The 16,455-nt window shown below is 46.7% G+C and overlaps 1 protein-coding gene across 4 annotated transcripts in view; it reads left to right on the plus strand.

Annotated features, from left to right (window-relative positions):
• Positions 1–16,455, plus strand: part of GNB5 (G protein subunit beta 5) — a 58,796-nt gene that overhangs the window by 6,578 nt on the left and 35,763 nt on the right. The window contains exons 1-3 of one of the 4 annotated variants that reach the window (XM_060618507.3): positions 2,891–3,001; positions 3,255–3,366; positions 15,144–15,280. In XM_060618507.3, coding sequence (XP_060474490.1) covers positions 3,255–3,366; positions 15,144–15,280 — 249 coding nt within the window. In that variant the 5' untranslated portion in view covers positions 2,891–3,001. Of the gene's footprint in view, positions 1–2,890; positions 3,002–3,062; positions 3,367–15,143; positions 15,281–16,455 lie in introns of those variants that run through there. The other 3 variants (XM_060618504.3, XM_060618505.2, XM_060618508.3) reach the window with 3 other exon arrangements.

Here is a 16,455-nt window from a genome sequence, read left to right on the forward strand (position 1 = left end):
TTTTATCCACCTGAAGAGGAAAAGACAGTATTCATCTTCTTGGTTCCATTTATGTTCTCATAAAGCAAATGGCAAGTAAACAGCCCAGAGTGACACACAGGCTTTGGAAAAGCGTAACAATCCTGATGTCACAAGATTCAGGCTTAGTATAACAGGCTTCTACCTGAAGCACCCTGTGTTCTAAACTTAGCTCTGCAAATCGTCAAACCGAGGACATTCAGTTCTTAAAAGAGGCCTGCTTTCTGGCGGCCCTACCATCCTGGTACAGTGCTATTTGTGAATCTAGCTCTTTTGTTTTTAAACACCTTCTTCTCTGGACACAAGGAGCCCAGAATCCCTGTCATCACATCCTGTAGCATCATAGATTCTCCCAGGTCGGAGGCACTTTTCAGGAAATGGTCACAGGCTATCTCCACCATAAGCACTTGCGGGTTCCCAATTATTCAGACACACTCCTGTGGCTGAGGAGACATCCAAGTGACCGACAGCTGATTTTTATCTGGGTGTTTGGGATTGTGAGCCCCCAGTTTCCCTTTTCACAAATGAAGCAACCCTGTAACTCCACTACTACTGAAAGGTAGCAGAACTCAACTTTTCTGCTCTCCAGACTCCTTACCTAGAAACAGGAGTGGAAACCAAAGTACAGGAAGGCACTTTGTAAACTTTCCCAGCTATTAAAAAGTTGCATCTCTAGATGGCAGACCCTCCAGATTGGGAGATACATGGGGTTTAGTTTATAGAAAGAATGTCCAGAGGAGGACACGCTCCAGCATGAAGCTCTGCTCACTCCAGATCACACACAGGCAGACCTTGAGCAGGCACACACAGCCCACGAGGGGCCACGAGGCACCAGCCTGAGGAAGTGATGGGAGGATGCTATCTGGCCAGGCCTTCTGAGGTGATCCTGGTGAGAAGTGTCTCCCATGGCCTAGTGTCTCATTCAAATTACTTCATATGAATTGCTCAAATATATCGGGGAGCCTTAATTTTGAACAAGTACTATGTGTCATGGGATGCTCTACAGGGTTACCCAGGATGAGGCTTTTTGAGGAGGTGTTTTCCATTTATAGAGGAGGAGCCTGAGACCCAGAGAAGTTAAGTAAATCACCCAAGGCCACACAGCACAGCCAGGAGTTATCCTCAGGCAGTATGATCTCGATGGCACCCATGATTTTACGCTTCTGCTCTACAAACTCTGAAGCAGATATAACAGTTTCACTTTTATAAATAGTTGTATATATCTGTTAACACATTGATATTTTGTGTATTTGTTTTGTTTTTAATTATACAGTTTTTATATATCCACTTGATAAGCTAACATTAACTGAGCACCTACCATGTACCATCTATTATGCTAAATACTGAGGATAAGTGATGAATAAACCTGTATCAATGGGGAGCTGGTAGTTAAATCAAAAGGGAGCTGGTAGTTAAAACACATCTGCTATGATGGCGGTGTCTGCTAAGAGGTTCACTCACATTCTCGTATTCAATTCTCACAACAGCCGAAGTAGATGTCCCAGATAAGGAAACCAAAGAGCCCAGAATCTAACCTCCTAGACAACCATGCTTAGATTAATATAGATTACTTCCAACTTTTTTTAATGTTTATTCATTTTTGAGAGAAAGATACAGAGTGTGAGTGGGGGAGGAGCAGAGAGAGGGAGACACAGAATCTGAAGCAGGCTCCAGGCTCCGAGCTGTCAGCACAGAGCCCAATGCGGGGCTCGAACTCACCAACCATGAGATCATGATCTGATCTGAAGTCAGATGCTCAACCGACTGAGCCACCCAGGCTACTTCCAACTTTCCTTTGATGAAGAGCCACCCAGGACAAGAAGTGTAAGGAGGGAAGGGTGAGCACAGCCACCAAAATCCTGTTTGGGAATGTTTGCTCTAGAATTTGTAACCTCGATCTGCCTTCCTTCCCATTTTGCATGTATAAACACACACACACACACACACACACACGCAAGGTCATGGAGGGGTAAAAGGGAGATGCCATGGGTTGGGTCCTCCACACTGAAGTCTGGAGGCATGTAGCTGAATAGAGCCAGACTGCCTAGGTCCAAATCCTGCCTCTGCCTCTTTCTGGGAGTGTGACTCAAGCAAATCATTTAAACGTTCCGTCCCTCAACTTCCTCATTTGTAAAATGGGGAGAATAGTATCCATTCAGGGTGATTGTTGTGGTTTATTAACGCAAAGTACTTGGAACAGCGCCTCGCATTGCAGAGGACTGGGAAAAAGAGATGCTTGAGCCTGCCTTAAAGTCACTAAATCTGCATCTTTGAGAGACTCCTAGGAAGGAGTCTCTCAATTCCATTCTAAGGTGGAGGAAGCTGCCTCAGAAATGACAGCTGAGATCACTGAGTGTGTGTTCAAAAACGCTGGGTCTGGGCCCCTGAATACTAACCCCACCCCTGCCACCACCTCCTTTTGCTGACCCCAGGCCAGGCACTTAATTCTCCGCGTGAAAAAAAGAAAAGCAAAACCCAGAGTGTGCGGTCTTAATGGCGTACACTACAGCTTCTCAGAAGCCAAAACGAGTTTTATTTTTGCATATTTGAGTCAACAAAGGAGGAAAGTTTCCGGTTCGTTGTGGGGGCAGGTGGGGGACCAGGGCTACCCAGGATGAGGTGGGAATCAGTGGTGGGTGTGGACCTGGCCTCGTTGCCCTCTCCTTGCTCACCTACTCTGCAAGTAGCAGCCACTGCGCAGCCTATCAAGTCCCACTGAGAGCTGATCGGTGCCAGGGAGGGGGCAGGTAGGAAGGCCGTGTCCCTGGGACTTCACCGGGTCCCAGGAGCCGGCAGTCCTGGATTGGAATCCCAGTTTGGTCCTTCACTACGAGCGTGTCCTCGGGCAAGTCACGTTATCGTCTCTGAGCCCCGGTTTTCCCACCGGTAAAAGGGGCACGACACTCCCTGCTTCTCCGGGTGTTGTGCGCTGCGGCGCCACCGCGGGCATCGCCCCGGGCACAGCGCCAGGCGCGCGCCGCAGGTGCCAGGGCGGGGGTGGGCGCGGAGGGGGCGCGGGTGTCCGCGGGCGAGGCGGGCGGAGAGGCGGGAGTCGACCGCGGCAGCCAGGCTCGCAGCCGCCCGCGTCAGCGCCGGAGGGCGGGGCCGCGCTCGGGGAGAAGGCGGCTGGAGCTGCGCCGGGGGCCGCTCCCGCCCGCTCGCCGGCCTGGCCTCCGCCGCCCGCTCACCCGCCGCCCCGCTCTCCGCTTCGCTCCCCGCCGCGTCCCGGCGCGAAGATGGCAACCGATGGGCTGCACGAGAACCAGACGCTGGCGTCGCTGAAGAGCGAGGCCGAGAGCCTCAAGGGCAAACTGGAGGAGGAGCGGGCCAAGCTGCACGACGTGGAGCGTGAGTGCGGGCCGGGGCGGGGGCTGCGCGCCGGGAGGCGGGCCGAAGAAACCAGACCGGCCCCCCGGGGGAGCGGGGTTGGGGGTGCAGGGCCGGGGGGCCGGAGCCAGGCCTCGCGCCTGGGATGGGCTCCCTGGTTCCCGGGCGCCGGTGAGGCGTGGCTTGCGGCCCGGAGCCCCCGGGTTGCGCGGCTGTGGGGCCCGAGCCGGGCGGACCTCGGAGGCGCCCGACACCTTGCAGAGCCCCCGCCCGCTTAGCGGAGGCGGTTCCGCCTCTGGGCGGGGGCGCCTGGTGGAAGCCGCCCCTGGTCGCTGCTCTACCCCGGTAGGGTCTTGAGATGAGTTCCCTCCATCGCCTTCCTGAGAGATGCGAACTGATCGCAGTCCTGCCCGAGCCGAGCAAGGTGGAGGAGGGGGTGGGGTGTCAGCGGTAGCCAGCGCAGCGAGCCCTGTGGGCGCGGCCTAGGGTAAACTCCTGTTTTGTTTTTTAATCATTTGGCTTTCTCCATCATTGTTGTATCTTTTCTCAGTTTTGCTTTTCCGAGGAACCAGACTCTTGAGTTAAAACCTCATTTTTTCCAATCTGCCCCCTTTCCTTGGGGATGGAGAACCGGGTGGGGGAAGGAAAGCAGAGGAGCTTACCAAATCCTACCATTTAGTTAGTTCACTTGAGGCTGTTTAAGAAGCTTTTGAAGGGATGCGGTGTGTTTGGCATAAACGAGCAACAGCAGTCTTAGGTAAACAACACACTTCTTGACCACTACCATAATTCAGAACCGGTTCTGTGATTTTTATGAGTGAGCAATTAAGTAGCCAGGTTAAATGGCTCTTGGCGGGATCCGCTTCCCTTTACTCTGTCAGATGGTTTGTCCTCGGCAGAGTTTGGGCTGAGGGCCAGGCTTGGGGAAGTGGCATTATCTGCTTATTTTTCAGCTCTGAGGATGGCAGCTCCCCTTTGCTGAGCCCAGCCTCCCTGTGGTACCCTCAGGCACACCTATACATCCTGCTCCTACACTTCCTATTTGGGGCCACCCCTTTAATATTTTTTGGAAAAGAAACATGGGGTTCATGCTGGGTTGTTAGCACCTGATTCCTTTCTTGATAGAAGCAGATGACCTGAATCGAGAGTGTGCTGTGCTTTTGTAAGGGCCTCCTTCGGAGACACGCTAAACCTCTATATCATTTAGGGATGTGTCCAGCTACAATTAACTATAGACCCCAAATAAAGTAGCGAAACAAATTGGGAGCTGTTTTCCTCGTGTAACAGGAACAAGGGTAGGTGATCACCGACTTTGGTTTAGCAGCTCAGGGTGCCATCAGGGACCCACCCTCCAGTCTTTCTTCTCCACCACCCTGAGAACACTGGGATTTGCCGCCTGATTACAGTATGACCACCACAGCTCCAAACATCACCTCTGTATCCAGGGCCAGAAGAAGGGAGAAAGTGGTCACCAGCCTCTGTTTCTCCTTCTTACCAGGAAAGCAAAAGTTTTCCCCCAAATCTCCCTTCTTCCAACAGATTTTGTACTTTATTGGCCAGAAGTAGGTTACATTGCTACTGCAAGGGACCCTGGGAAAGAGAGAACTGAGCTGGGCACATTGTCATCCCCAAACAACGTTGGGTTTCTGTTATCAGGAAGCAGTAGGGAATGGAAATTGGGAGGCATTGGACAAAGTCTGCCTCATTTCACTCTGCAAATTCCTACATTCTGCAGGTGCTATCGATGATGCTGTATGTGTGGTGTTAGTGCCCCTGAGGTAGGTCATCTGACTTCTGCATTTTACAGAGGAGCAAACTGAGGCACGGCAGGGTGAAAGGACTTGCCAGAGGACTGCAGTCAGTCGGTGGTGGGACCAGGATTCCAGCCCAGACAGTCAGAACTCCAGCCCAACCTCGCTTCAGCTTTTTGCCCAACTACTTTGGGCTCTGTGCAGAGATTCTCCAGAAACTCTCTTGATCAACAGTGAAGACATCCCACTGGGAACCTGTTAGCCTTTTCTGTGACTTGGGAAATGACCTTAAGGCAGAGAGATAGTCAAGGTAGTTTTTCAGCATAGTCCCCTGTCCTGCCAAGGATGCAGTACCCTCAGAAGCCAACTTTTGGACCCACAGTGGAAAGATCTATCCCCACCTGCATGTAAGTCAGAATTTTGGAGTTGAAAAGACCAGAAGTCATATGGCCATGTTCCCCTTTATTCCCCCTGCAGCTTCCAGACCACTTCTCCTCTACTCCTGTATAGAACCTTTGCTCCTTTGAAGCTCCTGTCATTCAACTGACATCTGTTTTCCCCTTCTCCATGCTGCTGTCTCCTGACCTCCCAGCCAGGCTGCCTCATTTCTTAAGGAAATTTGGCACATGGCTTGAGCCTTCTTTTTGACCTCAGCCCTGCCCCATCCCTGATATCTTCGGGGTTCCCAAGGGTGACTGTCCTAACCCACTGGCCTCTCTCTCCATCACAGTCTCCTGGATCCCTTTGGTCCTCAGAGCTACTCCTCCTCTTCTGACCAGTCTCCCCTCCCCCCAGAGAGCTTCATGATCTAGGATCACTGGGCTCTTCTCTCTTCCAATCTCTCAACCTCTTACCGAGCCTGTCATTCTTACATTTTGGTGTTGTTATATAGATGGCCCTGTAGCCCCTACCCCAGCTTTTCAGGCCACAAGGTAAGATGGCCAAGTCGTCCTGGTTTGCCTGGGACTCTCAGTTTTAAAATGGAAGGTCCTGCATTCTGGAAAACCCTTTAGTCCTGGGCAAACTGGGACAGTTGATCAGCCTTCTGTTAGCTCTGACTTGCCCAAATTCTTGCCTAAAAAGACAACAAAATAATAGAGCACGAACTTGGAGGAAAAGCAAACTCTACCCAACTCCAGACCCTCACTTCTTCAGCTCCCCTCCCTTTGACCCTCAGACCAGCATCCATACTGTTGAGCCCTCTTCCCTGAATCAGACCCTTGGCTAACATTAAATAGAGGAAGTGGCTGATATGGGTGGCCCAAGGGGAAGCCTGCCTACATCAAACTCCATAGCCCCAGGCCCAGCGCCCTTGCCTTTCCCCATATTCCTCCAAAGCTTCCTCATTCTCCGTACATGTTTTCCCCTTATTACCATCAGCTTACCTTCTGCCATGGGTAAGTGCTCCCTTTCTTGATTATAAGACATTTTAGAATCATGAGATATAATATATAGCTTGTATTAGTTTCCTATTGATGTTGTACAAATTTCCACAAACATAGGTACTTAAAGCAACATAATTTATTCTTTTACAGTTCTGGAAGTCAGAAGTCTAACTGGGTTAGCAGGGCTTTATTCCTTCTGGAAGCTTTAGGGAAGAGTCCCTTCCTGGCCTTGTCCAGCTTCTAGAGGCCACCTGTAGTGTTTGGCTTGTGACCCCACATCCTCTAACCTCCTTTCTCTCATCACATCTTGACTCTGATCTCCCTGCCTCCCTCTTACAAGGACCCTTGTGATTACAGTGGGCCCACCTGTATAAACTGGGATAATCATCCTCTCTCAAGATCCTTAAGTTAATCACATCTCAGAGCCCCTTCTGCCATGTAAGGTAACATAGTCACAGGTTCCATGGATTAGGACATAGACATCTTTGGAGGTCTTACCACACAACTCTCAAAACTAGAAGGGTCACCTGCTTCAGCCTCAGTCCTAAAGGCACAAAAAGTTTTCTTCTCCTCCCTGCCACCTGTATGGATGAGACCACTGAGATCCAGGGAAGGATTATATTCCTTTAGCTGCCCTAAGGTTCTGCAGCTACTCTAAGGGAGAATGGGGAGCAGACGCCAGGGTTCAGGCTCCTAGGTATAGCTCTCCTCCTCACCCTGCTAGGCCATCACTCAGACAGTTGTGATTTACATTAAAAAGACACACACACACACAAAAAAGCGGTGGGCGCAGGGCGGGCACCTAGATGGCTCAGTCAGTTAAGCATCTGACTTTGGCTCAGGTCATGATCTTGCAGTCCGTGGGTTCAAGCCCTGTGTCTGGCTCTGTGCTGACAGCTCAGAGCCTGGTGCCTGCTTTGGATTCTGTGTGTCCCTCTCTCTCTGCCCCTCCCCTGCTGACAACTCTGTCTCTCTCTCTCAAAAATAAATAAACATTAAAAAAAATTTTTTTGAGGAAAAAATATGCATGTATGAAAAGGTTTCAGTATTCAATTTTAAAAAGTCGTAAACAGTATATATAACATGATCTCATTAGCTTAAACAAGAGATGCTTGTGTTATGCGTTGACTTTGTGGCAGGTTACACAAGAAACTGTTATCTCTAGAGAAGGCCAGGGGAGGAAGGGAAGTAGAGGTATTTTTCACTTTATACCCATCTGTGCATTTACTGCGTGTATAATAAAAAATGAGTACTGGAACAGGAGTCAACATCAAGAAAAAGAAAAGAGAGTTCAACTTTAAAGAGTCCTTAACTTGAAATTAAACTGAAGAATGATCTGGAAAACAGGCTGCAAGCAGAGCAGGAGGCATGCTGTGTTTATTTCAGCTACCCTGTACCGGCAGCCTCCTGGGGCTGAGGGGGGCTTCTTCCAGATTCCCACCTTCCTTGGTGGCGGATTCTCATCTAGTCTAGGAACGAACAACTCAAAGATTTCTGTAATTTCTTTGAATACAAATCCAGATGACATTTGGGCAAATCATAGGACTTATCATCAGATGCTACTCACTTTTCTATCTGTTCTAAATGTAACTTTGTGAAAGGCTTTACTGTCAAAGATTATTATTATGGCTGGAGCCTTGGACTCTTCTGATTTTATGGTGTAGGGAGAAATCTAGGAAAACTGAATTTCTGGATTAGTCTGAAACAAATGTGTTGGCTGACTTTTTCCACGTTCTAAGGAAAACTACTGTGTCCTGAGGCTAGAAGTGAGTTTCGTTTCAAGCTAATCCTCTCCCTGCTGCTCTTCCACCCGCTGCCCGCAGCCGTGAGAGGCTTTCATTGCGTCTCCCTTTGCTTTGGCTCTGCGCTCCTAATTGCACACAAGCTAGCTGACATAAGTGTCTCCAGGGTACCATCGTAATAAACGAATGCCCACTGCCACATATTTAGAAATATAGAAGACAACAAGCCATTTATAACCCCACCACCCAGAGACAGCCACTTATAACATTTTGGTGTATTTCATAGCTTATGATTTTATGCTTGCCTATATATTTGTGAGCATATTTGGGATTGTACTAGATTTAGAGTTTGAGCCTAGTTTTAATCTAACACAATGGATTAAAATGCCCCCCATGTCATTTTAATGTTATTTTTAATGTCAATATTTTGAAATAATTGTATGGAACCATGTAGGACTCCATCTGAAAGATGGTACCATAGCTTAGTCTTTCCAGTTTCTAATTAGGGAATTCTGGGGAGGTTTTTTTCTGTGTGTAGCTAATGGATGTTTTGGAGCAATTCCAAAATCTCAAGCACAAGTGAGGAAATGTGATTGCAGATATTTTCCTACCATCCCAGTGTTTAAGGATTTTGTTTATATCCCACCTCATTCGATCCTGAGGTAAATTCAGGTGGAATGCTTTTTTAAATTGTTTTACCTGTATTGTTTTTTAATTGAAATATAGTTGACACACAGTGTTACATTGGTTTCAGGTGTACAACATAGTGATTCTACGACTCTATAGGTTATGCTGTGCTCACCACAATTGTGTGACCATCTGTCACCATACAATGGTATTACGATATCATCGACTATGTTCCCTATGCTCTTATCCCCTTTTATCCCCATGACTTACTCATTCCATACCTGGAAGCCTGTGCTTCTCACTCCTCTTCACCCACTTTGCCCATCCCCCCACTCACCTCCCCTCTGGCAACCATCAGTCTGTTCTCTGTATTTATGGGTCTACTTCTGCTTTTCATTTGTTTGTTTTGTTTCTTAAATTCCACATATAACTGAAATTATATGGTATTTGTCTTTATGTCTCTGACTTACCTCACTTAGCATAACACTCTCTAGGTCCATCCATGTTGTAAATGATATCACCCTTTTTTATGAGAAGTGTTTCATTGTGTGTGGGTGTATAGGTACACCACATATTTATCCATTCATCTATCGATGGACACTTGGGTTACATAATGAGTTTTTTAGAATTAGCTTTGGGTAATTTTTCATTTTTAAAAAAAAATTTTTTTAATTTATTCATTTTTGAGAGACAGAGAGACAGAGTGTGAGCAGGGGAGAGGCAGAGACAGAGAGGAGAAGACACAGAATCCAAAGCAGGCCCCAGGCTCTAAGCTGTCAGCACAGAGCCTGACGCTGAGCTGAACCCATGAACCGCAAGATCAGGACCAGAGCTGAAGTCAGACACTTAACTGACTAAGCCACCCAGGCACCCCAGATAATTTTTCATCTTTGATTCCTTAGATCTTCTACCAAATCGTGGCCATCAAAAGACTGTATATTGGTGCCAAATTTGGAAAGTGGTTCAAGATCATTTTTTAAATGGTTCTGTTTTTCTACTGAAGATGTCTCACTTGTCTTTGAACTTATCTAATGTATTACCAGTCATTTCCACAATGTTCATGTTCAGGAAAACTTTAGATCTTGTCTGTGCTTGGGTCACTTTTTTCATGGCCTTTTGGGATGATGAAAAGGACCCTGATGCATGTTTTCACTTTACGAATTTATGTTGTTTGGATTTTCATGAACAGACTTGCACACTATACATTTTACTTTAGGTTCACATGTGCAACAGATTATAAAATAAATAGCAAAATATTCCCTGAAAGTTGACAGGAAGCCACATCTTCATGAAAAATTCATCTTTGCTTGAAACCAGAATTACAGATTATTTCCAGGGCCCCATCCAGATAAACTCTTAACACCCTCGTTTTACAGAGGAGGGCACAGGCTCAGAGGAGACATTTGTTTCCACTAATTTATAAGTTGTGCCTTTCCCTCAGGCCTCACTTTCCTTTTCTGAGAAGTGAGTGGATCAGGGCAACTCACTTACCTTGGGGGCCAGTGGGCGAGAAGTGTGCTGAGTACAAATGCTCCTGAGCCTGGCATCCTCCCTTCCCCATTCACCAGCTCAGCTCAGCTCTGGCTACTTTCTGCCTTGGGCTTCTAGTAAGGTTTTTGTCTGTGAGGGAAGGTAGAGGCTGACGGGAGGAGGAGCTGATGGCAACTGAAAACCCCTGCTTCATACACTTGCCAAACCTCAGGGTGCCCGGGATTGTTGCTCAGCCTGACTTGTTGAGTTCCTAAGTTCTCTTCTGTTTCTAAATTTGCATCAGTCTCCCAGAGCCAGGATGAGGATGCACTTCTTGATTCCCGGACTAGAGTCCCTAACGTGGATCCGTTGCTCTAGTTACATCAGGAAGTAGAGGGATCCAAGTTGGGGGTGTCTCCTAGACTAAGAAGCCATTGTCACCACCTCACTTTGGCCTTGATTTTCTACAGTATTAGAGCCACGTGCCCAGAACTTATGCCACTACAGGAGGTGTTTTCTGTTCATAGGGGTCTGAATGCTTGTACATGACGTCCTTAGCCTCTCTGATCTTCCCCTTCCTTCTTTGTAGAAATAAGGGTTAGCCTGGGTCCTCAGGCTGTGTGTAAGGCCCTCAGCCCAGTGCCTGTCCCCCAGGAAATGTGCACAAAATGGTAGATATTGGCAATATGCATTGAAATCCTCTAAAAATGTGTTATACCTTTGACTCAGCAATGCTATGAATTGGCATTTATCTAAGGAGGTAATGCAATGCAAAGGTATCCAGGCAGCCCTAGAACAAAGTGTCTTCCAGTAGGGAATTTTAGCGTTGTGGTATATTCAGTGGAATGTCATGTAGTCATTTAAAGTGACAGATAATTATATTTGACATAGACAACCATAAATGAAAAAACTCGTCCCCAAAATTGTATGTGAAGTGTAGTCTGCTTGTGTGTGTGTGTGTGTGTGTGTGTGTGTGTGTGTATACACACACACACTCATGTGTACACGTGTGCAGAGAAAAGGCTTGGAAGGATATAGACCACATGTTTAGAATGGTCAGGCTAGGCAGGACTGTAAGCGATCGTGTTTCTATTTTCTGGTTACTTTCAATGGGTGTGCATTCTCTTCTATAATTATATTAAAATAAATCAAGAAAAAACCTTCCCCCTATCCCTAACCTCCTCTTTTCACTCTCTCATTCTTTCTTATCCCAAATGTGAAAGTCTCTGTGGCCCTTCCATTTCAGAAGCCCCCCCACCTCCTCCAGGTTATGTTGTTTCCAGTTTTCAAGTCCCCAGTCCCTAGTACCCTGACTCTCCATCTTTGGTTTCTGGCCTGCCAGACACCTGTTAGGCACTTTAATTCACTTCCCCCATTAAAACTCAGAACACCCCCGTGGATTAGTTCACTGTCTTCCATTTTACTGAATGAGAAACAGAGATATAAAGAAGCTAGCTTCCTCCCTTCCCTTTCCTTACCCCAACTCTTATGGATCCTTCAAAACCAGGTACCTGTGACATCTCCTTCTGATGGCACACCTGCCAGCAGTCAGCCGTGTTACCCTCGGCTCCCCAACACCTCTGTGACCACACTGCCGTGGTGATATGTGTGCAGGCCTGTCTTCCCCCTGCACACTGTGAGCTCCATAAGAGCAGGGACTGTCTTATTCTTTTCTGTACCCATGCATCCGGCATAGTTCTTGGCACACAGTAGGGGTTCTGGAGACGTCATTTGAAAAGCTGTAACTCTTTAACAGATGTGAGATTTGCCAGATAGAAACAGGATGAGTGGGTATGGGATGGAAAAATGCAATGAGAAAAAATAATTAATAGTTGGGATGTGGTCAGATTCCCATTATGTAAGGAGGGCCCTATATGGGTGGGGTGAGCCATCTTTTTAATTAATTTTTTTTTATTTTTGTGAGAGGGACATTAAATAGCTGTGGTCTTCCTAATGCACAAGTGAGGAGAACAGCAAGAATATTGATGTGAAGTGTCAAAGTAAAACACTAAATAATCTATGCTCACAACTGAGCTGGTACAGACATGTCAAAGGCCTGTAAGAATTTAGAAAATTCACTCTGTTTTTAAACATATTAAACAATATGTTTTAAAGAACGCATCAGTAAAAAACTAATGTGCTGTTTGTGGCAATAAAGAATGCAGTGTCTCAGCAGAAGTAATAGCATAATAATTGCATATTCAGGTATACTTTTTTTTAAGATTTTATTTTTAGGTAATCTCTCCACCTAATGTAGGGCTCTAGCTTACATCAAGAGTGGCCCGCTCCACCGACTGAGCCAGCCAGGTGCCTCTCATGTAGTTTTATAGTTAAACCAGTATTTTTTATAGTCTGAGTTTTCACAGAGACTTTTAACTTGTTCACACGTTTGTTCTTTTATCACAAAGAAATGGGGCAACTACATGAAACCAAGACTTCTTGGAGAAGTGGCTGATTCCAAGGCCAGAGCAGGGAAAGAACCTGAGTCTGTAATAAGAAGTGCTCAGGGGAAAAAAAAAAGAGGTTATAGTAGGAGAGAGCCAAAGCATAAGAGACTCTTAAAAACTGAGAACAAACTGAGGGCTGATGGGGGTGGGAGGGAAGGGAGGGTGGGTGATGGGCATTGAGGAGGGCACCTGTTGGGATGAGCACTGGGTGTTGTATGGAAACCAATTTGACAATAAATTTCATATATTAAAAAAAAAAAAAGAAGTGCTCAGGGAATATCGGGGACGTGTTGGAAGGTCATGGGAGCTTACTTGATGGGGCCCCTTCTGAGCAAATCAGGCACTGGATGAGCATCAAAATAAATAATTCTTACAGTAAGAATCCATGAGTCCATCTAATATACATGGGTGAATAAATACATTGGAGGGGAAGGAAAACTCCTTTTATTAGAAAGCCAACTAAAAAAAAAAAAAAACAAAACAGAAGGAATGATGGAATTAGGAAAACCTTGAGAACTATCGTAATAAACCATTCAGGCAAGAATCATTAACAGATGTTAAAACTAGAGTTTGAAGAGTGACTGGGTATTTATATAGTCTCAGAGTACATCTCCACAGGATGCTTCTTCATGATAAAAGGCAAAATGGTAACTGTCCAGTGAAGAAACTGGCAGACACCATCTTAACCAAATGGTCAGCGTGAACAGTGCTGGTGATGGTGAACTAATGGACAACAGGTGCCTCCTGACCAGGCACACCGACAGGAGCTCCTCAGTCTCTGGTGTTCCTGCCAGACACATATTACCGGAATCTAATCTTGAGGAAGCAGGAGACAAGCCCAAACTGGGAAAGTAAGTCAGGAGACTAAAGAAACATGACATCTGAGTACAGCACATGATCTTGGGTTTTCTTCTGCAGTAAAGTTATTATTGAGACAATGGAGAGTCTCTCAGTAAGGTCCATACATCAGATGTAGTATTGTTTCAGTGTTACTTTTCTGACTTTGATAATATACTGTGGTTATGTAAGAAAGTGCCTTGTTTTTAGGAGATACACAGTGCAGTGTTTAGAGAGAAGGAAGGGAGAGCCAGCCAGGGAGGGTGGGTTTCTGAGAAGGGCTCTGTTGTCACTGCGAACTACAGTCCAGTCTGGCCCTCCCTGCCCGGGTTTCCCACAAGGAGGTGGCATTTCCCCCTCAAGTTCTAACAGCTCCTGGGAAGGAAGAGGGCCAGCCCCCTGGCCTCACATCACTCACGTCACTCTGCTATGCTAAGACACCACACCTTTCCTTGGGCCATCCCTTGCCTCAAATGCCCCCTTCCCTGCTTCTCACCTGCCTGGGGAAATGCCCTGCTGGGAGGTTTGGAGGAAGGAGAAGTTGAGAGGGGGTCAGGAGCCCCAGTTTTCCTTCTGGCACAGCCTCCAACCACAAGGGCAGTGGCACTGCACAAGGGGGAGAAGCCATGGGATCCCCCATCCTCAGTTTCCTCACCTCTGGATGCAGGGCCTGGACTAGATGGTACCTTTGTGGGAACTTGGCTCCTAGTGACACCCCACAGTGATAGCCTCTGAGATAAGCCCCTTGAAAGCTCTATTTGCTTCGAGAAAGAGGCCACGGTCCCAGCACCTGAGAGATTCCTTTTTGAAGCTCCTCCCTTGTGTTGGTTCCTTCTCTAGGTCATGTGTTCAGACTTCTAGAATATTGCTCTCTACTGACACTGCAAGTTTTCAGTAAACCCATGGCTGTACCGGTGGCTCCCTTATTCATTCTTGCCTGCAGCACATGAATGGAGCACCCACACATCCCAGGCCTGTGCTAGGCAAGAGGGGGAGGGGTGGTGGTCATTTAGGAGTCACGGTGCCTACTGGCACCTCATAGGACAGTTTTTGTAAAGTCACTTTTCCTTGTGACTGGAAAGGTAGGTGAAAGAACCGGAAACCCCAGAGTCACTCCCAGTTAGTTGTATGAACTTAGCCAAAGAACCCTTGTAAGCCTCAGTCTCCTCACCTGTTAAAGGGGGACAGTGATCTCATTCTGATGCTGCCCTGCCTACCTCGCAGAGCTGTCACCCTTCAGTGGGAGAATTATGTATAGTAGAAGGTATATAGTCTGTAGATATGAGGCAGTCTTGTTGATCCCTCAGCACACAGAGATGGAAATGCTTTGAAAAATGTAGGGTATTAAACACAAAGACAGAACAACAGTGTTGTCTCTACCCTCCACTGAGCTCAAAAGAGAGCGTTGTGAAAGCATTATAGTAAAGAGCAGGAGAATCAAGCTGTGGCCACAGAGAAAGACCAGTGTCATCCCTTTGCCAGCATATGGCTCAGAATCTGGTCCTGGGTAACAGAACTGATTGTCGCCTGTCCTTCTAGTACACCAGGTTGCGGAGCGGGTGGAGGCCCTGGGGCAGTTTGTCATGAAGACCAGAAGGACCCTCAAAGGCCATGGGAACAAAGTTCTCTGCATGGACTGGTGCAAAGATAAGAGAAGGATCGTGAGCTCATCCCAGGTACGTGGCACCTGCTATTTGATGGTGAGCATGCGTCTGACTTTATAGCAAAAGAAGAGAGCTTTCCTTTTCAAGAAACCCTTCCTGATCTCTAGGACTCGATTTATTCTCCACAGGACATGAGTTAGCATAGTTAAGAATTCTCTTGCATACTGTAGAATGCCATTCATTTGGGTAGATTTGGAATTGGTAATAACTGAGACATGAACTGTATTTGACAAACCACTCAAAATTATTTCTTCCTGAGCATATTTCAGGGTCTCATTTGTAAATGAAACCCTTTTTTAGATAGAGGGGTTTTTTCCCCTCAAGTTGGGGACATAAGTGCTTATGGGTTCTTTCACTTTAAGAGTTCAGCAATTTCTATGCCCTAAAGGACAATTTTTTTTTAATGTTTCTTCATCTGAGAGAGAGAAAGACAGAGAGAGAGAACGACTCGGGGAGGGGCAGAGAGAGAGGGAGACACAGAATCTGAAGCAGGCTCTAGGCTCTGAGCTGTCAGTACAGAGCCCAATGCGGGGCTTGAACTCATGAACCATGAGATGATGACCTGAGCCGAAGTCGGACGCTTAACCGACCGAGCCACCCAGACACCCCTAAAGAACAAATTTAAGATACATTTTTGGAAAGGATATTTTTTTCATTCATTCTATCTCATTGACATAGTTTATTTTATATCTTATGTATTAGTGTTATCTAGTGCTGTATAACAAGTTACCCCCAAATTTAGCAACTTAAAACAACAAATATTTATTATGGTTTCTGAGAGTCAGGAATCTGGAGCAGCTTATCTGGGTGGTTCTGGCTCAGGATCTCTGATGAGGTCACAGTCAAGATGCTTGTCAGGGCTGTGATCATGGCACAGCTCCACTGAGGCAGAAATTCCCTTCCAAAATGGCTCATTGGCTGGACGCCCTAGTTCCTCACCATATGGAACTTTCCATAGGGCTGCGTACAACACAGTAGCTGGCGTTCCCCAGAGTGCTAGAGGGAGATGGGGCAGAAGCCATGCTGTCTTTTATGAGCTGGCCCCAAAAGTGACTTTCCATCACTTCTGCTATATTCCACTGGTCACACGGACCAACCCTAATATAATGCGGGAGGGACCTATACAAAAGTATGACTATCAGGAGGCTGCTTATCACTGCCTGGTACTTTTTATGTCTATTTTGATG

This window comes from Panthera onca, chromosome B3 (genome assembly GCF_046562875.1).
Source record: "Panthera onca isolate mPanOnc1 chromosome B3, mPanOnc1 haplotype 2, whole genome shotgun sequence".
Classification (NCBI taxonomy): Eukaryota; Metazoa; Chordata; class Mammalia; order Carnivora; family Felidae; genus Panthera; species Panthera onca.